At 46.0% G+C, this 27,950-nt stretch overlaps 1 protein-coding gene and 1 long non-coding RNA gene across 2 annotated transcripts in view; both read left to right on the forward strand.

Annotated features, from left to right (window-relative positions):
- The window catches only part of LOC144254459 (uncharacterized), a 53,044-nt gene extending 41,124 nt beyond the window's left edge, over window positions 1-11,920 (forward strand). The window contains exons 2-3 of the long non-coding RNA XR_013343491.1: window positions 3,181-3,313; window positions 11,859-11,920. This is a non-coding gene — a long non-coding RNA (uncharacterized LOC144254459). The remainder of the gene's footprint in view (window positions 1-3,180; window positions 3,314-11,858) is intronic.
- Window positions 11,921-12,571: 651 nt separating this feature from the next.
- Window positions 12,572-27,950, forward strand: part of Adra1b (adrenoceptor alpha 1B) — a 46,929-nt gene continuing 31,550 nt past the window's right edge. Inside the window, exon 1 of the mRNA XM_026395374.2 lies at window positions 12,572-13,582. Coding sequence (XP_026251159.2) covers window positions 12,634-13,582 — 949 coding nt within the window. The 5' untranslated portion in view covers window positions 12,572-12,633. The remainder of the gene's footprint in view (window positions 13,583-27,950) is intronic.

Here is a 27,950-nt window from a genome sequence, read left to right on the forward strand (position 1 = left end):
CAGCCCTCTCCCATGACAGCCTGGCAGGAGGGTCCCCCTCTCTAGTATGGAGCCAGTGTCCTGTCTCCTGCAAGGGGCAAAGGAGGCCCCCAGCCAAGAGGATCTGAAAAGCTCCAAGGTCCCCAGACCAAACGTTCAAAGAGGCAAAGCATGGCACAGGGACCCAGGGTCTGGTTCTGCATTTCAGAATTTAATCATTACACAGGCAATCGTGAGCAGATTCCCCTTCCTTCCACTCTCCGTGGGTGTGAAGATAAAATGAAACGTACATTAAACTGCTTGGCATGAGTCCTGACAGACAACAAGTGGCTAATAGATATAGCTGTAGGTTCGATTCTTATTTTTGTTATTAGTAGCAGTGATAGTAGTAGACAAGTATCACCCTCACGGTAATGCCCCAAAGGGCATCCCATATTATAGGTGAGGAAACTGGACTCAGAGAAGTAACTGACTTGCTCAAAGTCCTTCAACTAAGAATTGGGACCTCTGTAGTGTTTTTCTAGCTACTTTAAAGGAAGATTATTCTGGTAACCCCCAGGGGAGTGTGTGGGAAGAATAACCCATATCTCCAGGCTCCGTTCAGCCCCCTATGCCCAAACAGGCTCCCCCACTATGGTCACATGACCTGTGGACCACTCCCAGACCTCGCTTCCTACTTTACATCCCCTCATCTTTAAATCCCACATCAGAGGGGTCCCTGGGCACTCATTGGCTCTGATTGGGTCATGCCCAACCCTGGAGCAGGAGGGGAGGATCAACCTGGGCCTCAGAGGCAGGTGACTCTGGGGACAACAGCACTTACAAAGAATCTAAACAGAGGCACAAACAAAATATACTGATGCATGTGTGCATGCATGCGTGTGTGTGTGTGTATGTGTGTGTGTGTGTGTGTAAAATCTAAGAAATATTGGCCAAAATGTTAACAGCACTGGTCTCTCTGGGTAGAGGAATGAAGAATAATTTCTCTTTTGTTTCCATAGTTTTGCTAGGTGTGTAATTCACCTTAATAATCTTCTTAAAGCTACTTTCATTTGTTCTTAAATAATAAAAATAATATATAGTTATTTTACGTCCATTTAGTTTCAGGACTATCAGGCTGGGCATCCATCTGGCTCTGAGTGGCCAAGTTCCTCTTCTGGCCTCAGTTTCCCTGCCTATGAAACAAAGGAAGGGCCACGTGATTTCTTCAGTCCCTTCCAGCTGTGATTCTGAACGACTCTTCCCCATCTACACGGAGCGAGTAAAAATGTGTGCGTGCACGGGATCCTAGGAGAACTGCTTGAACTCAAAGAAAATAATTGTTTCTAAGTAGAAATCAATCCCGAACGTAAATGGGTACATTTGCCAAGTCGAAAAAGTTTCATTGCAAGTCAAATGTGCTTCCCAGAACCTCAAAGAGAGATTTCTCCTCAGTGGAGAACAACTAACCCACTCCAGCCCAGAAAAACATCTATCTCTTTCTCAGTGGGAGAAGAATTAGCATTATTGGACTTATGTTCAGGCCCAATACAGGAGGCGTTAAACACCAGTCTCATCTAAATTCATAGCACTGCCACCATCATTGTTTGTCCAGTAACAAAATACTAAATCTCCAAAAGTGCTATTTAACTGGCACTCCATTAATGAATATGAATCTGTGACTCACCTCTCCATAAAACCCTCAAAGGGGGGAAATGATCCTATTCATTCTCATATGCCCCTCAAACCAAAACGTGGTCTCAATAAATATCTGCCGCTTCCTTGGGACCCTTCTCCTACCATCAGTGTGGCTTGGATTCCATAGAATCTGAGTATGACCAGCTCATTGGATCACACATCTTTAATTAAGAAAAAATGATCTGGGTCCTATTAAAAGGGGAAGAAGAAGAGGTTGTTGAGGTTGTTCTCCATCATTGGCAAGAATCCAGCCCTACAAGGGATTCCTACCACTCATGGTGCTTTTGGGAAATGGCATGTTGGATTGGTAGACTTTGACAGGGAACAGAAGGTTGGAAAGGTCACAATTTTTAGGAGTTGCTGGAGGCAACATGAAAGTGTTGGAATCTTGGAAAGGGGTTAGGGTTGAAAAGAAAGGAAAGTTGCAGAGAGGAGAATGGATTTGCAATGTCAAATTCCACTACAGAAATAGAAAGAGAATAGAGGTGAACAGACACACACACACACACACACACACACACACACACACACACAGCCAACCTCCTCCTACACAGTTCAAACTCAGGAGCCCTGGTTTCAGGAATGGGAATGGACAGCCAGAATGGCAAAGGCTGGGCCAGAAACAAGAACAATAACTAAAAAAAAAAAATCTACAAAGAGAGAGCCATAGAAAAACAAAAGTTTCACACATTTTGCTTTATTTTGAGTTTCAGGGAAGGCTGAGATCAACTTACTCTTTAATTCATTCATTCACTCGCTCACTCACGTAGTCAATATTTGTTCAGCCCTGACTGCCCGTCTGACACTGTCACTAGGCCTTTGGACAAGCATAAATAAATAAATAAATAAATAAATAAATAAATAAATAAATAAATAAATAAATAAATAAAAACCACCCCTCCTCCCATAACACCTGGAGTCTAGGGAGAGAGAAAGATTGTAATCACAGCATCCCGGGAGGGGCCTGTAGCCACAAACCAAGGCACATACCACTATGATGGAGAGGGATGTGGTCATGTGAGAGCAGAGAACAAAGGAGCCTCGGCTCACCTGAGGAAGTGTGATGAATGGGCAGGCCCCGGGCCAGAGGTAAGCAGCAGAAAGCGGAGGCCAAAGCCATCTTTCATGGGCTCAGTGGAGGCAACACTGGTAGCACGGGCAATCAGAAACCTGGCTTCAAGACCCAGATCCTGCAGGAATCCTCGCTAGGGAGACGTTCGGTCAAGTCATTTGTGCTTTCTGGGCCTCCATTCGAACATCAATAAGATGGAGATGTTGGACCAAAATGACGTTTCTCAGAACGTGTCCCTGTTGCTCTTCTGCAGTAGAATTCTCTTGTACAAAATGTAAATTCTTGGACCCCACATCAGAATTGCAGAATGAGGATATCCGGGTCCAGGGATCAGCATTTTCAGGCCCACTCTAGGTGGCCTTTATACGGGGGGAAGTTTGAGCACCACGGGCTACACAGAAAAGCCTTGACCTGCTCACAGGCTGCATGTTTCTCCCTTTCTAAATCCCTAGGCTCTGTCTGGATGGAGCAGCAACAGGAAGAGAAGTGATCAGCCCCCAGATTGAACAAAGGAACAGTCTCGAGTTTTCAGGTGACATCAGAGAACCAAGCTTTCAGAGCTAGAGATCATCCCGCTGTTTTAGGGTAAGTTCCCCCGCTTCACGTAAGCCCCCCAGACTGAATTCTGGATTTGTTTTGTTTCATGTTTTCTTTTCCACTCAACCACTGGAATTTAATTTTAAATACATAGGGACTGGCACTGGTTTCCTGCTTTTTTTGTTCCCTCCTCTTTGTCCCTTTCTCAGGGACCTGGTCCTCTCTGCCATATCTGGGAACAACAGATGGAGGTTCACACAAGCCTCCCCTTCCTCCCCTGCCGTTCTAGGATATGAGTGGTCTGCTTCTGATGGGAAGTCTATGGCGTGTGGGCCTCTTTGGTCTGGTGCCCAGGGAAAATTTCCATGGACCCTAATTGTACCAGTGATCAGGAATTATAGTTCTAGGGCCTGCGATCCTGCTCACAGACCGGAACTGTGCTTCTCTTTCCTTCTGCATAGCAAGGACACTGGGCCAACTGCCCAAGATCACCAACACACACACACTGACTTCGCCTCCAACCTAGGAGTCCTCTCTGTGTATAAATATTTCCAGAAAACACTGGGCTCTCCGAATATGGCAATTTCCTAAGTTGCATCTCAAAGGCCAGACATATAATTTCTTCCTGCCTGATAGGACTCTTGCGTTAAAATGAGATAGTGCATGTAAAGCACATGACATGTGCCTAAGTCACAGTAAGTGCTCAGTAAATACTGGCTGTTATTTTATCATCGTTTTTCCAGCCACAATTGTTCAGGGCAATTTGTGTCAGGAAAAGGAATGTATCAGTTACATCTCTTGGCAAGTCCAAAGTTGGAAGGATAGTTGAGAGATCAATTAGGAAAATCTGTTCCTACATATTCCAGATCCTGGGAAATCTGTTGTGTATCTTTTAGATTATACAAAAATATCAACAATAACTAACATTTGTTGATCGCTCTACTTTCCAGGCACAGTTCCATTTAATCCTCTCAACAGCTTGATGCGGTATATGCTATTAAAATCCCCATTTTACAGATAAACAGACAGAAGCTTAAATAAATAAGTACCTTGCCCAAGGTCAAAGTCAGGAAGTGACAGGAGCTAAAATTTGATCCATTCAGATGAAACCAGTCTGGTGTTTAACGAGCTACTTCAGTAGAGCTAACTGGCATCTCACATGCTGTCGTCAGAGTCTATATTTGCTGACTCTCTCTGAGGTAGGTGACAGCTGGTTACCATCATGGGACCAGTAACCTTTGTAATCCTTAAAGACAAGACTCTGGTCAAGCCTCCCACCCTTTTCTTGAAAGAAGTGTGTCAGGAGCCTGATATAAACTCAGTTGAGGTTCCCAAGGAGGGATTAAGAAGAGAGATTTTTTTTGACACGTAGTATTTGTATATATATATATATTTATGGAGTAAGTGTGATAATTTAATGCATATATAAAATGCATAATCATCAAATCAGGATAATTAGCATTTCCATTTCCTAAAACATTTATCATTTCTATGTGTTGAAAAGCTTCAGTCATCTAGTCATTTTGAAACTTTTCATAAATTATCATAGACGCTATTTACCCTGCTGTGCTATTGTACAGCGATTCTTCCAATTCTTCCTGACTATTTTGGCACCTGTTACTGAACAGCCCTGATCTTCCCTCCCGGCTATCCTTCCTAGTCCCTAGTGACTACTATGCTGACTCTCTTATTCCTTGAGACCTACTTTTTTAGCCTCTGAAAATCGATGGAATCTTGTGGTATTCACCATTCTGCACCTGGATCCTTTCACTTTCCTCCAGTTCCATCCAAATGATAGGATTTCATTTTTTTAATGGCTGAAAATATTCTATCGTGTGCATATGACACATTTCTTTATAGGATGAGAGACTTAATCCTCAGATCTGATCTCAGAGAAGGTCCCGTATTTTCATTGTGCACTAGCACAGCCCCAAACATTTCTGCCTCTCCAAATCTATGTCCCCTTCTGCTGAGGCTTGCCCAGAAGTTTCTGTAGATTTTTGTTTGCTTGACTTTTGTTTAACAGAAAAGTCAGCCTGCAGCAAAATTTAAGGTATCACAAAGGTGAAAAGAATCAGCTTTCTAGTCATACCACCTCTGCTCTTGCCCCATGTCTGCACAACCTTGAGCAAGTGATTGACTCTCCTATTCTCAGTTTCCTCATCTATAAAGAGGAGGCAAGGGTGTCTACCACGAGGGTGGTGGAGGATTAACTGAGGGGATACATGTGGCTCATTTGGACACCATGCCTGGTGCATAAGTGCACTCAGAAAGCCATGGTTAATTCAAACGTGGTCCAGGGAGACAGGCAACAGTTCTATCTAAGGGCATAGCACCTAAGGGGCAGGGGAGATATCTGGGGGCCCTCTCAGGAACTTGCATTTCACATCCAGTAGCTAACTGCTGTTATACCAGATTGCTCCACAAAATCTTCCCTAGAGCAGAAAAAAATCAAGATACCTCCTCTTTCTCCCTCTTTCTCCCTTCGTCTTCTCAGGACTCCCAAGGCAACCTTCCAAATCTTTTGATTTGGTGTCCAGTAAACAGCTGATAATTGCTGGCATTTCCTGTCCAGCATTCCTCAGTGCACCACTGAGACGGGCAAAAGGAACTGCCTCTTTCTCACCCTTCTCTCCTGGCCATCCCCTGGTGCCCAAAGTGGTGCCGCCCAGCACTCCCCAAACATGCCCATGCTCTTCCCAGGCTCCCATACTGGCCCCTCTGCCAGAGAAAAGAGATGAGAAGGCAGAAAACACCCCATGACATCACTCCCCTGCCTTGCTCCCCTGGGGCCTGGTCTGTTCCCTCCCAAGCTGGGCTCTAACACTTTGTCCAAATACAGTTTTCAGATGCCCCAAGGAAAAGATTCCCACCGCTTCCTTCAGACCTTTTTGAACTTGGTGGCCACCGCAAGAGAAAATTTCCCAAAGGGAAGGCATGGTGTGGTTCTGAGAGCACACAAAGAGGAAGAAGAGGAAGGATGGAGACATTTGAGACCAGTGTCATGTAGTTATTTCTTTCCTTCTTTAACCCACATCCCTGTTCAATGTCAGACTCGATTCTCTGTGCCTCCTCGGTTTCAATTTTCCATTATTCATCTTAAACTGCAAACTCCCAGAGGACAAGGGAGGCCAGCATCCATTCAGTTTATTCAGTTCAAGTCCTGCTCCATGATAAATGGTAAAACACTGGATTAGTTCTGTTGCCCCAAAGTGAAAGAGGTTACACCGAGATAGAGTTAGCAGAGAGAGAAAAAATAAGAAGTAACAGGCTAGAGATCAATTGATCAAGGGGCCCTGCCAACAACTTGCACTGAGGTCGCCCTGATAAGCAATTCAGAAAAAAATGTGTCAGATAAAGCCACAAAAATACATAGCCTTCAACAGATTGTCAGAAAGCTCTAGGACCCAAAACGTCTAAGAACCACTGGTTCTGCTGGAGGCAGGTCTGTTAACGACTACTCAACCCTGCCATTACTGCATGAAAGCAGTCACAGACAATATGCGAATAAATGACCTGGCTGTGTGCCAATAAAACTTTATTTACAAAAACACATGCAAGGCTGGGTTAGATCCAGCCTGTAGTTTGGAGACCCTGGACTAGATGGTATCTAAAGCTTTTTGGTTCTGACCTTTCAGAAGTTCAAGATCCTGACTGGTGGCATTGGAGACCAGCGGGGCAGGGCATTGAAAAGCCAGCTGTAGGGAGCCTGTTGTTATAACCTTTGGTGATTTCAGCACATGTGGCTAGAGAGTCAATCCTGGCAGTGCTCCTTGGCAGAGGAGCAGGAGAGAGTGGACTTGTTCTCCAGTTCCAGAGACAGGCCTTTCAGACTCCACGCTCAGCACCCTATGTGCTCACACCCCAGCCTCCAGTGCAAGGCTCCTGGGCTCTCCCTGTCTAAGGGATGTACGTTAAGTCCCTGCATGACTTGGCAATTAATCTTCACCAGTCTGCTACAAATAGCTGCTACTGAGCTCTCTCTACTTTACAGGGAAAGCTGTGTGGCCGGAAGTGCTGGGTTAGGGGAATCCACACTCACCAAAGAGTGACAAGTTGTAATTACCACAGACAAAAGCAGTTCTGCCCAGAGGGAGATGAAATTCCTCACTCTTGGGAGCCTCTGACTGGCCACCCTTGGAGGTAGTAGAAATGCTTCTGCTGCAGTCAGTGTCCCCTGACCAGAAGAAAGGACACTTCTCATCTGTCTTATCTGGGAGCACAGGGGAACAAAAATTATGCTTTGAGTCCCCACAGAGCCCAGTATGCTTCATGGGCCAATGCCTCGTACCTCCAATTCCTTTTGCTTTTTCAGTCTCATTTACTAAGTTCTTTGCATATTAACTGTGCTATTAGCCCTGGGACTTCACCCAAGTCGTTTAACCACTCTGAACCTCAGTTTCCTCATCTGTAAAATGTCCATAATAACAGCATCCTCCTGGAAATATTATTAGGATTAAATGAGCCAATAGGCACAAGACCCTTTGGACCAATGCCTAGCACCTACTGTGTGTCCAGTAACTCCTGACTTAAAGAATGACTGTTGCTCTGCATGAGGTAGTTTATACACAGGTAGGGACTATGATGATCTTCATCTCCCATGTAAAGAAACTGGGTGCCCAAAATAGTTACATGACTTGCCTAAGGGCACACAGATAATGAATTAGTGGAACTGGGACATAAACCCAGGTCTGCAGGATGCCAGAGTTTTGGCTCTTCACTTTACTCTTCTACCCAAGGTCACATTAGCAACTATTAAGGATGGAAGTAAGATTAGAATCCAAGTCAGTTCTCAACTCCTTGGCAGACCGAATCCTGCGTGGGAGGCAGGGAAGGCTGGCCCAAGGAGCACCTCTGCAGAACCTTCTCTCTGGGATGGCTCTGCCTCTCTTCCCTGACCTCTGCTTCACTCACGACCCCGATCACATTCTGTTTCCTGCTGTAATTTCCTTCAGGCTAACATGAAGCCTTCTGCTGCATTTTTTTTTTTAATCTCAGTCTGGTGCAGAGAGAAGGATACAAGCTTTGGAGCCAGACAATGATGCTTTGCATACCAATGTTGCTTACTCACTGAATGGCCTTGGCCATGTCACAGAACCTCAGTTTCCTCATTTGTAAAATGAGGATAATTCCTTGCCCAGAGTTCCAGCACAGCACTTGGCACATAGTAGGTACTCTTTGAAAGATGAAGTACTGTTAGTATCATTCCTCACCTTGCCCCAGGCTAGGTTTTCATTCATTTAGTCAATTTACCTCTGTTGGAGCCACGACACCCAGCGTGGTAACTTGCAGAAGAGATGCTCCTATAAATCTCTAGTGGAATTGAAAACTAGGGAGAAGATCGTACAAAACCGCATGATCACAGGTGAGAGATCTCCTCTCCTAGAGGCCCTAAACAGATCCCTGAATCTGTCAGCCTCAGTTTCCCCGCCAGTCAAGTTCAGTGACAGCTTCTCCCAGAGAGCTCACAGAAATGGAAGTTTGCAACTTCAGAGGTTTCTAATGTAATAAGATGGATAATGAAAAGATTCTTCTTTCCCAAGCCTCGAGTGAGTCAGAGCTCTGTGCTTGGCTTTGCCCCAGGGAGTACCGAGAAAATGAAATATCGTCTGTATCCTCATGACACCTAAACAAACGGTCAGTTGCATGGGTCAAAAAATCAGCCAGAAGGGTTAAGTGAGGGGAAGGGAAGAAAGCAAGAAAATGACCATCCGCAAATGTTGCTTGGTGGGGTCCCGCTAGTGGCCACTATTAAAGCTAATACCTGTTTGCTTTCTGGCGGGATGTTTGTTTTGCCTTTGCAAAAAGATGCTGGTCAATGACAACATGTCTGAAACCGGAAAGGATCCTGCATTTCTGTAGCTGCCTCAATAGTCTCTTCCACATCCTGACACCTGAAGCAGGACACAAGTTCTCACCAAGCAACAAATTATCCTCTTTCATAATAAAGATAAACCAAGTCTGAATCTCAGATTTGCCCTTTTCTTTTTTGTTCTCCTGGCCTTTTGCCACCATTTAAAAAAAAAAAAAATGTCTGCTAGGCTGAGTTCTCACATTGCAGCTGGTAACTGTGATTATGTAGACACGGCCTCTGTAAATTCAATGGTGTGTTGCTGGCTGCTCAATAGCTGGTGAAATTAATGCCCAGGGAAGTGGGAAATGGGCCACCACAATCAAAATGTGGACTTGGAACTTGCCCTTCTTTCTGTCCCACCCTTCCCCACCCTGCATCCCTCTGCCTCTGTGCTAATCACCAGCTTTGTGCCAGCTCACTGGCATTCTCTCCCTCCCCCGACTTTCTCTTGGGAGTAAAGCAGTTTAAGAGAAGCTCCATCATCCCAGACTTTAAAATCCATGGGGATGGTGGGAGTGAGTGGCTGGCACACACCCCCACCCCACTGTGGAAGATGCATGGGAGAAAGGACAGCAGGGATGCCTTCCGGGTCCATTTTATCCAGCATGGAAAGCTAACAACCTGGAGCTAGGGCATTTCAAAAGATCACCTTCACCAGACCCTCTCTCCAGACAAATTAGCACATGTGCCTCAAGACCAAGGACCACCTCACCTTCCCATTAAGATCCTTGGCAGAGACATGCCCAAGCTGTACCAGTCTCACACCCCACTGTGTGAGTTACAAGAGGCTGTCCTGGGTGGCTTGCTTCTGCAGCAGGGGAGGGAACTGGGAAAACATAATTTCATAATCAGCTCTGCCCCGACCAGCCCCTGAAGCTGGTCAGTTTCCTCTGCCCCCTGTACCACTTCCACAATGGGAAGATGGACAAAGGCTCTGAGAATTCCTACAGGTTTCCATTACTATATACGTGTGAATCTCTCATTGTAAAATATTCAGGTACAAGTTAGGCCAATTTAATTGAAATGGGAAAAAAATCTGTTTTTAGAGCTATCTCTAGCACAGGTTTTTATTTGTATTTTTTTTAACCTCAGGGAAAATCTTTGAAATTGGGTATTTTGTGCATTTATGGAAGCTGTATTTTAGTAAGAGAAGATAAACCCTTAGAAAGATGCATAATGACCACCTGCACTCCTCTCTAGAAAATAAAAATAAAAAGAGATTAAGAACCCACCTTTAAATTGAAGAGCTTAGATGTAAATTACACAGAGAGACTATGGCTTTCCCCTTAATATCAAGCTACAGGGCTTCTCAAGGGCAGGAGAAGTTGACTGTGGACTGAAGTAAAAGGAGATGTTGGGCTTGACTTTTCAATCTCTAGCTGCCACTGCCCATTGCTCTGCTACATGTCACTAGCCATGTGAACTTAGGAATTTGCTAACTCTCTATAAATCACCATTTTCTCATCTATCCATGGAGAACAGTGTGCCCCTCTCAAAGAATTGTTGTGAAGAGAAAAAAAATTGAATATTGGCTATCAATAAGAGTTCAACAGGGCTGGGGATGTGGCTCAAGCGGTAGCGTGCTCGCCTTGCATGCGTGCGGCCCGGGTTCGATCCTCAGCACCACATACAAACAAAGATGTTGTGTCTGCTGAGAACTAAATAAATAAATAAATAAAATCTTAAAAAAAAAAAAAAAAAAAAAAAAAGAGTTCAACAAATGCAACTCCATGCAATACAGTAGCTCAGACCCCAAAATGTACCACTTACAAGAGGGCTCCATCTACCATAATCCCTCTATCCCCTACATTTCCTCTAAGGGGCAAGGTGGCTAAGCACTCAACTTGGGAGCAGATCTCACAATTGGGTTTCATTCCCAGCTCCTCTCCTTGATGGCTGGATGGGCATGGACAAAGAATTCAGCTTCTCCGTAGTAACTTGGTGTCCCATCCTCAAGATACAAATAAGGAGGAGAATAGTTCTTCCCTCATAGGGCTGTGGGGAAAAAAAATGTAAAGAGAATTTAACATGCTGTCCAGGACATAAGTGTTGGTTAACTGTTAACTAGCACAGAACTCTTCCTGGGCTTTTCTCAGCTCGCACTTTCTCTCCTAAGTACCATTCACCCACCTCTGGAAATATGTCCCTGCAGCTGCAGGTCCAACATAGATATAAGGCAGAAAGGAAAGAAAACCTGTCCCCAGATGTTGGGCTGTCTCTTCCCCCTTCACTCACTAGATAAACAACTAGCTCCTTTCCTCCTTCCTGCCTCAAGAGTCACTTGGGTGACATCCCCAGCACCCATTTAAAAATTTAAAATCTGCGCCCCTACACACACACACACACACACACACACACACACTGAATTTCCCTCTCCTCGCTCTATTATCTCCCTAACATGTCATTAGATGATAAACCACATAATTTGCTTATTTATTATCCCTAACACGTCATCAAGTGATATATCACTGGCATGGAAGCTCCTGGAGGGCAGGAGTCTGTGTGTGCCTGTTCAGTTGCCACACCCTGGGAGCCTAGAAGTGAGCGGGGCGGCAGTGGGTGCTTGGTAAAGTTCACTGGGTGAGTAAGTGCGGGAGCGAATGAACGAATGAATGAATGAAGCCTCCAGGCTTTATTGACACCAAAGAGGTTGCCACGGGGAGATCAAGGGTGGGGTTTGGTCTCAGATCTGATTCAAGACCCCACCGCCTGCCTCACCCTGGATTCTTCCTCCTTTAGGGACCCGACCGGTGGCACCTCCTGTTAAATCAGGGTCTGACTCCAGGAGCCCCCAGTTAGAAGTAAGCACCCCACCCCACCCCACTTTGGGAACCCAAGAGTGAATAGAAGGGAAAAAAAAAAACCCGCGGGCCCCCTGGGGATGGCGGGGTGGGGAATCCCACGCCCAGGTCCCTGCTCTCCACCCCCGCCCCTGCCAGGGCTGGCCTGGCCCGGAGCGGCGGGGGCGCGGCCGGCCGCCAGGCTGACCCGGGTGGCGGCGTCGGGGCTGCGGGCGCCTTGGCTGGACCCGCATTGCCCCCTAGTGCCGCGCGGAGTCAGGACGCCGGGCTCCCCCGCCTGATGTCACCGCCGTGCAGTCAGCCCAGAGGCGGCTCATTGAAAGCAGACCCTCCTCGGCTCTCGCTGGGCGGAGGAGGCGCCGCGCACCGCAGACCCGCCGCGGGCCGGGCACAGCCGGGCGCCGCGCCTGCCGCCCCCTCCGCCGCTGCTCCCCGCCAGCCCGGCCCGGCGCGCCTGACGTGGACCATTAAACTTGGAGCTGCCGCCTCGTCCCCTCTCTTCTCCTCCTCCCTCTGACAGGCTAGCGAGCAGCTCGGTGCAGGCAGGAGACGCGCTGCCGGGCTGGACTGCCCGGGGGACATGCCTTCTCGCCAGGAGGACGCCTCTGGGAAGACCACTGCCGGGGAAGCAAAGTTTCAGGGCAGCTGAGGAGCCTTCGCCGCAGCCCTTCCGAGCCCAATCACCTCCCTGGCTATGGAGGGCGGACTCTAAAATGAATCCCGACCTGGACACCGGCCACAACACATCAGCACCTGCCCGCTGGGGAGAGTTGAAAAATGCCAACTTCAGTGGCCCCAACCAGACCTCGAGCAACTCCACACTGCCCCAGCTGGACATCACCAGGGCCATCTCTGTGGGCCTGGTGCTGGGCGCCTTCATCCTCTTTGCCATCGTGGGCAACATCCTAGTCATCTTGTCTGTGGCCTGCAACCGGCACCTGCGGACGCCCACCAACTACTTCATCGTCAACCTGGCCATTGCCGACCTGCTGTTGAGCTTCACTGTCCTGCCCTTCTCGGCTACCCTGGAGGTGCTCGGCTACTGGGTGCTGGGGCGCATCTTCTGTGACATCTGGGCGGCCGTGGACGTCCTGTGCTGCACGGCCTCCATTCTCAGTCTGTGCGCCATCTCCATCGATCGCTACATTGGGGTACGCTACTCTCTACAGTACCCCACTCTGGTCACCCGGAGGAAGGCCATCTTGGCGCTCCTCAGTGTCTGGGTGTTGTCCACGGTCATCTCCATTGGGCCTCTTCTTGGCTGGAAGGAGCCGGCGCCCAACGACGACAAGGAATGCGGGGTCACCGAAGAACCCTTCTATGCCCTCTTCTCCTCCCTGGGCTCCTTCTACATCCCTCTGGCGGTCATCCTGGTCATGTACTGCCGTGTCTACATCGTGGCCAAAAGGACCACCAAGAACCTGGAGGCGGGAGTCATGAAGGAGATGTCCAACTCCAAGGAGCTGACCCTGAGGATCCACTCCAAGAACTTTCACGAGGATACCCTCAGCAGTACTAAGGCCAAGGGCCACAACCCCAGGAGTTCCATAGCTGTCAAACTTTTTAAGTTCTCCAGGGAAAAGAAAGCAGCCAAGACCTTGGGCATTGTGGTCGGCATGTTCATCTTGTGTTGGCTTCCCTTCTTCATCGCTCTCCCTCTTGGTAAGTTGGGGACTGGCAAAGGGGAACTGACCATTTTGAGCTCGAGGGTTTCCTGAGGAGCTTACTCTAAAGTTTTTACGTGGCTTTTGTTTTTTATGCAGTCTCTGTGTGTTTGGAGATTGGATAATGTTGTTTGTTCTGCAAAGGCTTTGCAGATTGGGGAGCTGGCTACGAACCAACTCAGGTGTTAGTGGCACACGCTAAGGTACTAGGCACTTGAAATAGAACCTCGGGAGGAAAATCTGGGATAAGGAATGACTCACTCGACAGCCTCGGTTTAATAATTAAAAAGGACATTGGCTTGAGCATCACACCAGCGTTATTTCGGTAGTAATGATGTGCTGGCTTAGGCGGCGTCACTAATGCAGCATACCAAATAGTTTATAGTTACTGCAGACGCGGCGTTTGGGAAGCAGGGAGGCAGCTCACACACAGAAAGGCAGTGTTCATTCAGCATTTCCAGGGCTCTTGCAGAGACCACGTTTCTCCAGAGCGTTGCAGAGGCTGCAGTCTCCCCCTCCTCCCTCACCACTGTCTTTCATCTCAATGCGCTGCCTTCATTATCAGTTAGTAGGAACATTTTACAGCCACACAGCCCCCGGGGGCCTTTAAGTTATCTGAAGCTTGAGGTTTAAAAGAGAAAATGACTAGAGGGTCACATGTTCTTGGTTTCCATTTCACCCCAAAATGTTCCCAACTCTGGTGATTTACGGAATGCCCAGAATTAAATTATAGTAGACCCTCCCCGTCAACTGCAAGATCCCAGGTCCTGGAAAGATAGAATGCAGTGTGTCCTTCCCCTTTGACAACAATGTGTCCATCTTATTTCATCTTGTGGTCCTACTAACTGAATTGTTCAAAAGGCTACCTGATTTCTTCTAAGGTCTGGCTGGGGGTAAACCTAGAGGAGGATATTGTGACCTGTGGTTCCCATGGCTTGGGAAAACCTTGTCCCTTTTCTGGGGCACTGATCTGCTTTGATTTCTTCTATCCCTTGGGAGCAGCAACTGAATGAAAGGAGGCGATCATGGCACATGACTTGCCATGATATTGGGAGAGGTGTCAGTGCCACATGCCATAGACCACGTACACCTGCAATCCCACCCAGTCTCAGAAATGAATATAACCAAACCCCTCAAACAACCAAAATTGTGAAGTCACACTCCTTTAGAGAAAAAGGTGAATGGAAAGAAAGCACACTGATATCAAGAGTTTTCATTGTTAAAAAGAAAAAAGCCATTTAAGCTACTCTCCATATTATCTTTCCTAAGGCAACTTGCAGGCTAATGCCTTTGAGAAATATTTTCAATGACGAGGGTTAAGTGGAAAGGGCTTGAAGTTCTATGCCAGGAATAGTCACATCCCACTGCAAGCAAGCTTGCTTCTCTTTCCCACAGTCTCAGGGTCCTTTTGCAGGTGGACCATGGGGCCATGGCAAAGATCATGGTTGTATAGAGTTTATTTGGTCTTTTATTAGTCACATGACCTCAGGCAAAGGATCACTCCTGTATGAGCCTCAGCTTCTTCATCTATGAAATGGGGCTACTTAGTATTTACTCCATGGAGTTTGCACTAATGCATGGAAAAGGCAGTCCAAAATCTAGCACATCACAGACACTCAGTGAAAGTTAGCTATTGGTACTACAAACCAAACCCAATCATTCCCTCGGGTATAATAATGTATCTCCTCCTTTACTCACTTGTGTTACTAGCTCACAAGTGTTACTAATGGCTCAGAAGAGAACTGGGTCTTTCTCTTTCCTTCCTTCTGTCCTTGCCTACCAGCCTAGAGAGGCTGTGGCCTCTGTGATGCTCAAGAAGGAAAAGGCTTTCATGGGTTGCAGAGATGATCAGAGTTGCAGGTTTTGGCAAGGAAAATGGCTACAAGCAGACGAGAGGTTTACAGCACGTTGAAATGGAAAGAACCCTGCTCTGCTCTGCTCTGGTGGTCAATATCAGCAGAGTTCTCATTTGAACTTTGCCATCCATTAGCTCTGTGGCCCTAGACTTGTTGCTCTACCTCTCTGGGCTCCAGATCTCGTGTCTGGAGAACATCCTATGGAGATCAAGGGGACTTAAATTTTAATAAATATCAGAATCACCTGTGAAACTTGATATTCATGTGGCCACCTGTGCCCAAGTCACAAAGAATCTAACTCAGTAAAGCAGATGGATCCCTGGAATCTGCATGTTTCATCAGTACCCAGGGGATTCTGGAGAGGTGCTCCACAGAACAGGCTTTGAGAATTACTGGTCAGAGGATCTGTCACTATCCTTCAGAATCAATATCTTAGATGCCAAGATTAGATCTTCACCAGCAAAACAATGATGTGGGAAGATGTGGCTCCTCTCTGGGTCCTGTGCTTAAGCAAGTCCACTGTTCTCATTCCCATTATCCTGCCATCCTTTCTGTCCCTGCCTTTCATCTCAGGTTCTTGGTTTCCATGCATAAGAAGTGAAGGCTTCTTGCCCTCCTTGATGCTTTCTGAGCTTGCTTCTCCTCTCCTAGAAAGGAAAACTTTCTGATCATTCATGCCATGATCTCCTTGGGACCTTCTGAGACATGGTACTTGAGCTGACCCCATCTCCATCCTTCTTCTTTGGAAATCGGACAGGTGAGGTGAGGAACATGGTCACCTGGCCTTGGGTTTGGGATGGACTCCAAAAGGTTCTCAACATCTCCAACAAGGAAGGTGCATAATTAATGAACATCCCCCCTAAAAAATGGAGAGGTAGTTTTCTACTTCCTGTCAGTTAAAACAATGCCCAAATAAAAGTAACATGAGGTAGAACAAATAGGTCCTTTGGAATCTGAAGAAAGTTCGAAATGCTAAATTTTCCATGAAGGACTTTTCACTCACAGGGCTGAAAGCAGATCCGGGGGTGACCGTGCTGGGCAAACAGAGCAGTGCAGGTAGGAGTGACCTCCTGTTGGTGCTAGACTTTCAGGTGCCTGGTTGGCATGAGATTTCCATAGCTGTGTTTGTCTTCTCCATGGGAGAGAAGGGTTGGGATTCCTTCTGGGAAGGAGGGAAAATAACCAGGCCCCCTCCAGGATTCTACTCGGGGTGCCCCATTTGTTTTCCTTCTTCCCTTATTTTTATTTTGGGGAGCAGGGTTGGGCTGCCCACAGAGCAGGGCATCTTTGTCTCTGTGCCCTTCCCATCTATGACACTCTCCTCACCTCCTCCCCACCCTTTCCCTGTGGCCTCAGACCAGTTGGACCAGGGACCAGTGCTCACTCACTCAGGATCAGGGATGGACTACACCAAACAAGGCCTCTTTATATCGCCCCTGGAATCAAGCCAGGGAGGGGCAGGAAATAATTGCAATAGAATATAGCAGTATTTCTACTCCATCCACCACGCGGAAGATATCCGGCGGCACTGCAGTGCAGACCAACTTCCCCGCCTGGGGCAGGCCTGCTCAGGGTCCCCAGAAGTGGCCAGGCTATTGAGGGATACGCTTTGCAGTGTGGGGGGTGCAGGAAGGGGGGGAGCAGGAAGTGCTGGGCAGCCAACTAGTGGCCAGGCTTAGTGAGTTGTTTAGAAAACACTGGAGCCTTGCCTCGCTCCAGATCTTTCTTCCGCCTTTTAAAATGCTGAATGAAAGGCATCAGGAAACCATTCTTGAACTAACTGCTTTCCCCTCCAAATAAATGAAGGTCAATTTCAAAGAAACAGTTGTGCTCGCTACCGTACTGGAACCAAAGAGGATCCCTTCTCTCCATGGATTTGACTCTCTGGCCCTCTCATTCAAATGGGGGCTGAAGGATGTCCAGCCCCCACAAGCGCAAGGCAGAAGGAGGGTCTCCGAGATGATTCATGACTTGGGACAGATGCACCCTGCACAAATACATTATTCCTCAGCCCTGAGATTCCAAGCACAGGGGTTAGGGTTGCTCAAAGGAAAGCATTTGGTTGGAGTGTGTGGTAATAGAGGAGTTTTTACACACAGGGATCCTTCCTGGAGGAGGGCAATCTTACTAAGGTCAAATACATTTGATTATTTATTTATTCCTAAGGAAAGATTTCCTAAAGATCTACTGTGTGCTAGACCCTGTACTAGGCACTGGGTCATAAAACCAAAGGCCAACCTGGGCCCGTGTGCATGATCAATCTGTGATTATTGAGCACTTAATTCATGACAGACATCCTGCTAAGCCTCCCAGAGACTTTGCCCTATTAATCCTCACAGAGCTACCTGACCAGAGAGAGTAACTGCTCCCCCTGTACAGATGGACACACTGAAGCTCCATGAGGTTAGATCCTTGCCCAAGGTCACCAGACAAGTAAGCGATAAGGCCAAGAGTTGAGTCCTGGTCTGTCAGAACAGGCCGTACCTGTTTCTCTGCACCGAGGAGATGTCTGGCCTTTTCTGCTTTCTGGTAGCAACCTGCTGTCACATCACATGTTCTCCAGGAAGCCCAGAGCCACCCTGTCAAGAACGGGGTTATGATGCTTCTGTTGCAAAAACCCTGCCCACTCCTGAGAAAACACCAACCCATGAAGTATCATGACAGTCCATCCATGTTCAAGTCCAGAGCTAGATTTTCTCCATGCTTCCTGCATTGTTTCTTGCTAAGGGTCTCTTAGGACTGGGCACTTGGTCAGTCACCCAACAAAAGGGGAAAAGCTGGAGGGACCTTACCCATCTAGGGATGTGGGTCCACATCTTGAATGATGTGTTCATTCAGTTGCTGAATATATATGGATTTATTGAGTGGCTACTGTGTCCAGGCATTTTACTGGAGAAACCTTGGTAACATATTAGTTCTGTTCCATAGAATGTAGTTCTAGTAGGGAACCAGGAACAACCCACAAATGAACATGAATGCAAATTGTGATAAGTGACTTGAAGGGAAGAGATGCTATTGGAAAGACATAACGGGGATCTGTCTAACACGGGGTTCTTGGGGGATTGAGAGTTAGGCAGAAGGAACCCCAAATAGTTTGGAGGAGCTAATTCAGTGAAGGGGGCAGGTAGGAAAAGAATCCATGCAAAAGGAAGATCACACCTAAAAGACTAGAGGTAGGAGATGGTAGGGAACTAACAGGGTCTGGAGGATAAAAGGGAGGTGGGTACAAATCAAGGCTGCAGGCACGGGTAGAGGCCAGACCATGCAGGGACTTTCAAGCCACATTAAGGATTTGAGATTTTTATCTTAAGTGCATTGGCCACTATGGGGTGATCTGAAGCAGACAAAAGATCCTCTCTGAACAGTGTCTTTGAAAGATGACTCAGGCAACCATGTGGAGAGCAGACGACAGACTAGACACTCGGAGGCCCAGCAAGTCCAGGGAGAGGGGATGATGACTTAGACCAGGCTGGTGACGGTGGAGGTGGTAAGAAGCAGATGGATTCAAGGATTTGGGGGTGGATTGGGGACGGCCTAGGAAGGCTAGTGAGTGAAAGAAATGTGTCCAGAATCACTCTGAGGTTGGGGATGGAGCTGCCTAGGTACTATGTGTTGAGATGGGGGATGCAGGGCGGAGGGTGAGCAAGTAAAGCCAGAGGATTCCTCACAGGCTCTTCCTCAGACCATTCTTCAGGGCTCAGAAGATTCCATGCTAGGATTAACCTACCAGATACCCGTGAGGCGAACCGACATAATGTCAAACCCAAAAGACAGGAGCCAAGAGCAACCGCAACCCTCACTATTCCTAAGAGACATCTGGCAGGGGGATTGATTTTTAAAACAGCTTCTTGGACCCCAATATAAACCTACTGTTCCACATTCTCTTGCTGTAGCGTCAAGAATCTCAGGTTTTTAGGAGTTTGTTTTATTGATTGATTGATGGCAGTACTGAGGATTGAGCCCAGGGGTGCTCTACCACTGAGCTACACCCCCAGCACTTTTGATCTCATTTTGAGACAGAGTCTCACAAAGTTGCCCAGACTGGCCTTGAACTCCAAATTGGCCTTTTGATCCTCCTTCCTCAGACTCCTGAGTAGCTGGGACAAGCAAGAATCTCAGTTTTTAACAAGTTTCCTCAGTGAATTCTTATGTAGCCAGCATGACAGACCTCCCTGTACCTAGGAATCTTCCCCTTCTCTACCCATCCCCCGCCCTTTTTTTTTTTAATTTTCCTGCAAATTTCCTAAGTCTTAGAATCACAGGAGACACCACGGTGACTAGATAATAAATATCTGTGAGGAAAAGAATGGAGGAACAAAGGAGTCATCCTCCTCCCAGCCATGAGATTAAATGGGCTGGGACAGAGGGGGCAGGAATGGAAAGGTGACATGTGACAATTATGCCTATCAGGTTCCACAGGATGGGGGCCAGTTGTGGAGGCACCCAGGCCTGCGGGGGCAAACTGGCCCCAAAGGTGCCTGCAGATGCATGTGTATCTGCTCTGCGTCACAGATGGGCCTATTAAGATCTGTAATGCAGGGCACGGCTTTACCTGAATACGTGTGTGGCTCATAAAAATAACTGATGGCCGCCGGCCTGCACTGGGAAATTGCTTTCTCCCATACCTGGAGGACACTTCTGCAGTCCTCCTGCTCTCTGACCACATCTGATCATAATAATACTGAGAGCTACCATTTATTAGGTCTCGCCAGGGGCAGCCGACCAGTGCTGCTCCCTGCTGGGGTGTTGCCTAGGCAGCCTGTCCCTTACTCCTCTCCACAGGCTTGTCAGTGGGTGCTGGTGTTGTCCCCATTTTACAGGTGGGGAAATGGAAGCTCCGGGAGATTGAGTAATTGGCCTCAGGCCCCCAGCTCATCAACGGCAAGACCTGGGTTCAAATTCAGACAGCCGGATGGGCTTGTCACTGGAGGATGCCTAGGGGTGGGGCTCTGAGCCCCAGTTTGAGGAAGTGCAAGAAGGAACTGGGGAAATCAGAGTCTGTTCTGAGAAGGGCAAAAGGGAAAGGCAGACAGCTGCCAATCATTCAGCAACCAAGGGGCAGCGGATCCTGGAGAACACAGAGTAGAAAAAGAAGTAAGAGATGTCAAAATTGCTCTTATTGCTGATTACTTTAGAAGAGTTTTTTCAGCTTCATAACTTATTATTGATAAAGTCACACGTTTTTTTTTAAAGATTTTTATCAAATTTGGGAAACCACATAAACTTTAGAAGACTTTTTCATGGTTTCCAGCCACATACATTTCAGACTGCATTCATCTCCACCTCCACCCACCTATCTTTGGTACCAGAACCCCAAGACACTCTCCTATCACAGATCAGCCTCTAGTCCTTCTGCTGGATGTCATGAGGCCAGGAAAGAGGGCACCATGGACCAGAGTATTTCTGGACACCATTTTTCCACTTTGCAGTAACCGAGGCTGATGATGACCTAGCTACATGTGACGGCAAAACACATGCAAAAATCCAGCAGAGCCCAGATGAAGTGTACCTTAACTCCTAGCTATTTCCCCTAAATGCTCACAGCCCTTTGAGGTTTGCCACCACCCAATGAGGTTAGCAATGGTGATGGCAGCAGCAGAGGGAAGCTCATGTGAGCAGCCTGCGGTCTTCACTGATTATCATTCATTGACCTTACTTTGAAACTTCTATAATGTCCTTGGGCCTCCTGAGCCTTGGAGGGCCCATGAAGAGGGAGGCTGAGTGGACATCCTTCATCTGCACCCAAACACTGCAGGATGCTCGCTCTAGCAACCTCAAGACCTACTTACCTTTCTCCTCTGCAAGCTGCAAACGTCTTGAAAGCAATGATCAATCTTTCATCTCTGCCTGACCCGGTTGCTCACACAGCTGAATGGATAGATGAATGAATGAGCAGCATGGCTAGTTCAGCAGAAGAATTAGGGTGGGGTCTAGTAGAATTATTTGCCATTTTCCAAATACCCTTTTTACCTTTTCCTTTCCCTGTGCCTTTGTTCATATCATTCCCTCCCTATCACCACCATTGTGCTCCTCCCACACCCTCAGAATATCCAGATCCCGCCCACCCCTCCTGTAAGCACCCAGTTCTGATGACATCTTTCCCATGATGGATCCCTGGTTCTTACCCCTTCTCCTGGCAGCAGTCCCTCCATTTATACCTGGTTTACAGTGCTTGTCACATTTGTCCCTGGGGACAAGGGCTGATGTGCACATAGGTAGCAGTGCTACCAGGCTTCAAACCCCTGGAAGAGGACAGGCCCAGGTGTGTGTTCTCCTCTCATCCTCTGTGCCCAGAGAAATGCACACAGTAGACGCTGTGACTGGTGCAACGTGTTCCAGACGTTCCCTACACCCGAAACTCCCATAACCCATCAGACAGGTATTAGTGTTGTTTTGCCCATTTTATAAACAAAGAGATGGGCTTAGAGGGGTTCAATGCCTTGTCATGCTCCTTGAACCTCCAAACACATTAAAAGAAGACTGCCAAGGGCTATCTTCTTAAAAAACACAAAATGCCAATCAGTATGGTCAGGGAGCAGTAAGAAAGATTGGATGGTTAAAGATCTTGGACTCCGAGAATGAGCTTGAAAACTGGGCAGTGCCTTCACTCTTTTAGGACTCTCACTCCACCCTCCTCTGGGGGAGATCCCCCTGTTGCCAGTTGGCCCCCATTTCCACTCATTCTAAGTACCCCCGTCACCTCCCTCTCACCTCTGCCACGAGTATAATCAGAGTTGATCCCCACAGAAGGAGGAAAGCATCCCAGTGATTTTGTAGCTGGGCCAGATTAAGACCTTTAGAGACTCAAGTTATAGAGACAAGAATGTCATTCTAAATGGAAACGCAGCACACACATATACATGGAGCCTTGAAATAGATGTAAACCAGGCCAACGACATTCTGAAGTCAGCTAGATGTGGGAGCAAAAGCCTGTGATCCCAGTGACAGTGGGGGGCTGAGGCAAGAAGATTACAAGTTCAAAGTCAGCCTCAGCATCTTAGCAAGCCCCAATCAACTCAGTGAGACCTGTCTCTAAATAAAATACAAAAAGGGGCTGGGGACGCAGCTCAGTGGTTAAACACCCTAGTACCCAGAAAAAAAAAAAAATCTAAAATCAAAGGCAAATTTTATTTTATTCTATTTCTTTCTTTATTTATTTTGATGCTGGGGGTTGAACCCAGGGCCTCACTTATGTTATGCATATGCTGTATGTGAGCCACACGCCAGCCTCCGATTTCTTTTCTATCAAATTATCTCCCAGAAAAAGTGGAGGTGCCCCAGCTCTGCTAACACTCTAAAGACACCCTGGGTCGGTGTGCTGGTTGGTGAAGCGCCGGCTAATGCAATGACCACATGCCCCAGTTTGCGCCAGCCAGTCCTCTTCATGTCTGGTATAAAAGCGTGATTATTATCATGTAACATATAATAATCTCTGTCTATTCTCCAAAAAAATCACAGTTGGAACAAGAGAAGTGTCTCCTTATTTTTAAGCTGAGTAAGTGTCTTTACCTTGGGGACATCCAGTAGTACCCCAGTTTCGTGTCACACCCTATGGTAGGGAGGAGACAGGAGCCAGCAGCCACAGGCTCAGCAGGCCAGCGGGAGGTCCCTCGGGAGAGGCCAGAGTGAGAAGGGTACAACTCAGCACAGTGCCCTTAATGAGAAGCGAGGGTTGTTGTAAATGTCGGTCTGAAATTTTTTTTTTTTAAAGAGAGAGAGAGAGAGTGAGAGAGGAGAGAGAGTGAAAGAGAGAGAGAGAATTTTTAATATTTATTTTTTAGTTCTCAGCGGACACAACATCTTTGTTGGTATGTGGTGCTGAGGATCGAACCTGGGCCACACGCATGCCAGGCAAGCGCGCTACCGCTTGAGCCACATCCCCAGCCCTCGGTCTGAAATTTTTAAATAAAGTATTCTTCATTTAGCCCTGTTGCCCTGGTAACACAAACAAGTGATCCAGCCAGGATTGGAATCTACATCTGGCTGACCCTAAATACTGAATGAATGGATGGATGGATGGATGGATGGATGGATGGATGGAATAGTCAATTTGGGCACAAGATGAATGGTGTCACTGAATGACAGGTGTCCACAAAATGTAGATGAGAGAGAAAGAAGGGTTGGCAGCTGTAAGACTGGGCAGAGGAGAAGGAAGGTGAGTTGTGAGTTTTGTCCCATCCATCGTCCCCTCCTGCATGACAGCATGAGTCAGCCCATCATGTGGTGGAATCCATTCCAGTAGCCTGTGTCCTTTGTACTCTGCCCACACTCTTGGCCACACCCACTGGTGGCACATCTCAGCCCCCTCTGGTGCAGACACGTTGCACACTGTGCTATCGAAGTTCCACCAACGAGCAGTTCAGGCTGAAATGTTCAGAAACAGAATGTTCTAGCACATGCAAGCCCACCATTCCGCACAGAGCCCTTTAACTTTTTTCTGGGGTGTCTGCCCATGGAGTCTTGCTCCCTCTGTGCTTTCTCTCTCTCCTGCTGGGATGAATTTGGGGTTTGGCTTTGCACATTTTTTGAAATTCTTCTTTAAGATAGTGTTTGCTGCCGGGCTAATAGGCATGGCTTACAGGCTGATCTCAGTGCCCTGGCTGGGCCTCAGAAGGAGGTTAAAATGGGACCAAGGGCAAGCAGGGCTCACTGTCATTCGCAGGCCCTGGCCCCGGGGCTCACACCACCAGCTCAGGGCTGGGCAGAGATCCAGGAAGGCAGCTGGTCAGGGAAGAGGAGAATCCACCAACAGGAACAACAACAAAAATTTACATCTTCGGCTCCTCTATTCAGGCCATTCACTGCCCCCTGGCATCCAGAGACTCTGGTAGGGTCCCTTCCTCACCTCCATGGACGTTTCCCCCCTACCCAGCATCCACTTGTGGCTCCTTGCCCACAGCCCTCAGGACTTCCACGAGAGTTCTTGAATTTCTTTGTTCCTCTGATCACCTCAGCAATCTGATAAAGCCCCTTCTCAGAGTTGACACGTGAGAGAAAAGACATAGAATTTCAAAGCAATTCAATTATTTTGAAATACAGTTGTTGTTATTACGTTGAAAAGCGAATTCATTGTAGAGTAAAAAAAAAAGTCCTTCTTAACATATTAAATAAACAAGATCTAGCACAAGTCAAATAAATAACTACTATAATTTTGAAGTAGTGACAAGTGGAAATATTTCAAGATATCTGCAACGAATGTAATGAGATATTATAAATCTGATTTCTTTGGTGACAAACCCTGCCCATTCTACCGTGGCTAGTTGCCTACATTCCTATGGAACGAAATGTAAACTTGGAGCCAAAGGCTTATTTTGTTTTGTTTTACAAAGTATTTTTCCCATCCAAGTTCATGGAACCCCAGCTCCAAAACAAGAACCTAGCCTTAGGACCCCTGCAAGGGTATACTTTAGGATGTGAGGTACTCTTCTTTACCAAAAAAAAAAAAAAAAAAAAAAAAAATATATATATATATATATATATATATATATATATATATACACTGTCTTAGGAACACAAGGAAATATTTTGCTTCATTTCTTATATTGACTGTTTTAATCAACTAGTTTCTTTATTTAAAAATTATGCCTAGACTTTTATTAAATTAGAAAGAAGAAAAAGAGAACAATGAAAAAGATTGCTCTCCAGACCCCAGGTTTGCATTTGATACTCCTTCTACAGCAGTTTAAGCCATTACCACATTATTTGTGCATGCTTCCAGAAATATTCTATTTATTTATAAGCATACATATACATATGTGTGAATGTGAATGTATTGGAGTGTGTATGCCTGTGGAATGTATGTATATTTATACTCTTTATTTTTACTGATGGTGTCACTTCATAAGCACTTCAGTGAAGGTTACATTTTTTACCCAACAGCCTATTGGACATAGATCTAACTTAGAATGTATGGTTTCTGCTATCTTTTTTATGGCTGCATAGTAATCCATTTTATATACTGTCATATTTGACTTACCAATTTCCAAATTGATTGATATTTAAGTTATTTTTTTATCTTTTGATACTACGAAAATGTTGCAATGAATGCTATGCCTATGCCCACATGGTCAAGATAAAAATTCCTAGAAATGGAATAGTTGGGGCAAAGAATATTTGGTATTTTAGTTTTTAGCCTCATTCGGTTTAGTTTTATTATATAAAGCACAAAGTGATATTTAAAACCAATAAGTTACCCCTATTCCTACTAATCAATCACTGAGGAAGAATGGTCATGATATAAACAAAAGAAAAGAGAAGTCATCAAATAATGTGCAATCCCATTTTCAAAAGCTATTAGCTTAGCCACTTTGAGGAGTAGGAGTTGACTATTAACTTTTTTATATCCTCTCTTATTTCACTCTATTTGTGATTAAGAACATTGAATTAAGAAAATTTAATAGAAGGCAAAATGGGTTTCAATAGAGTGGGGACTATTACACCATTTTATGATTTTAGAAGAAAAACTATCATTGGCCAAAAGAAGAAAAGATGGTTGTATTTAGGTGTGTTTTTTTTTTTTTTATCTAATTTTACAGTGTTCTAATTACTGGCCCTGACACTTAGAAATTCCTTTGCCCTCTTCTTTTGGTGGTTTATAACCCTGCTCACTCCCCCAGATCAAAAACATGTTGTCAGATTATTTGTGGATTTTTAAAATATTCTTTTCAAACCAAGAATTTTTCTTTCAGTAATAAAAAAAAAAATTTCCTACATGACCGTAGGGTATAAAAAAGAAAAGGCGTGCACAATCGTATCACCTGCCTCTGTCCCATTGGGCTGCTATCAAAAAAATGCCTCAAACCAGGTAATTTAGAAACAGCAGGAATTTATTGCTCACAAGTCTGTAAGCTGGAGAGTTCACAATTCGGCATGTGTTAAGGACCCATTGCTCAAGGATGGCTCCTTCCGGGAGTCCTCCTGCTGTATAAAGCGAGAATAGGCTGCTCAGGCCTCTTCTCTAAGGGCACTAATTCCTCTCATGGTGGCTCCACCCTATGACCTGCTCACCGTCCAGATGACCCATCTTCCAACACCACTGCACTAGGGATTAGGTTCAAAATGTGAATTTAAGGGCGTAGGAGGCTCAAACATTCTTAGCACAGCACCACCTCATTGCCATGTTTGATGTTTCCCTGTGGAACTTTCCAAAAGTGTGTGTGTGTGCGTGTGCGTGTGCACGCGCACAACTTGGATCCCCTATTGCTTTTTTGGCTAGTCATCAATCATGGACTTCTTGCCCTATCAATAAACTAGAGTCTTTTCCATCATTGTTTTTCTCATCTGTTCAATGCTGCACGGAATTCCATAATAGATGTCACCATAAAGTATACACCCACGTCAGGTGTGTAAGCAACTCACTTACAAAAGCAAATGAGATAATAAATTAGAATAAATAAATAAATTTTAAACAACAACAACAAAAAAAAAGCAGGTGAGGCACACTCAAGGTGTTCAATTCACAAGGTGAAAGTACATCCTAACAAGTAGTCCCTCTCCTGTCCCTGACCTAGCTATTTAATTTCCCCTTCCTGGAGGCAACTACTGTTACAAGTTGCTACTATATCCTTTCAGACTTACTGAATGCATATGTAAATGTGTTTGTATTTCTTCTCAATGAAAATAACATGCTCTAAACATTATTTTGCACTAGCTTTTTTCACTGTACAAGTGTTGGAAGATCTTTCCATTTCAGTACAAATAGGGCAGTCTTATTTTTTATAGCTGCCAGGTATTTCTTTTTTTTGAAATGGAAGCATCTTTGTGTTGTTTTAAATTTTTGTGACTACAAAATAATATTTTAATATATATTTCACCATTCTCCACATGAGTAAATGTATCTGTCAGATAAAATCCTGGAGGTGGACTATTTTAAGTAAATGTCTTGATTTTTATAAATATTGCCAAATTGTCCTCCATAGAGATTAGACCAATGTGTGTTCCATAACTGACATTTGAGGGTACCCACATATTCACCCAAAAGCGTTATCAAACTTATCCATCTTTGTTATTCTCATAGGTGGAAATTTTGTGAATGAGGTTAAGTGTTACTATAATCCCTCCCCTCCTGATATACATTTGTTTGCCATTTATGTGATTAATATTTGGATAGAGATATTTTTCCTTAATAGCTTGTAAACCTGCCTGTGCTTCAGAATTTCCTTAGGATAAAATTCACCTAGAAAAAAAATTTTCAGATCAAAAGGTAACCTGGGGGTGGGGGGTGGGGGTCCTCTGGCATATATTGTCACATCACCCTCAGGAAGGGGTTGGCATTTGTACTTCCATAAGCGCGTGAAGAAGCTGCCTTTTCACACTGCTAGTTCCTCTCTGCCTGGGACTCACAGAAGTCAGCTTCCCCTCTGAGGTGATAAGACAGCTGGAAATCTTCAAATCCTTCCAGCTCATTCGCTGTCAGCTTCCAGAGCTCAGGCCTGGCTGGCTGTCCTCTTGGCCTGCAGCACCCGATCCACCAGCGAGCCAGAGGACGCAACCGCCTCAGATTCTATTTTC

The sequence above is a fragment of the Urocitellus parryii genome, chromosome 1 (genome assembly GCF_045843805.1).
Source record: "Urocitellus parryii isolate mUroPar1 chromosome 1, mUroPar1.hap1, whole genome shotgun sequence".
Classification (NCBI taxonomy): Eukaryota; Metazoa; Chordata; class Mammalia; order Rodentia; family Sciuridae; genus Urocitellus; species Urocitellus parryii.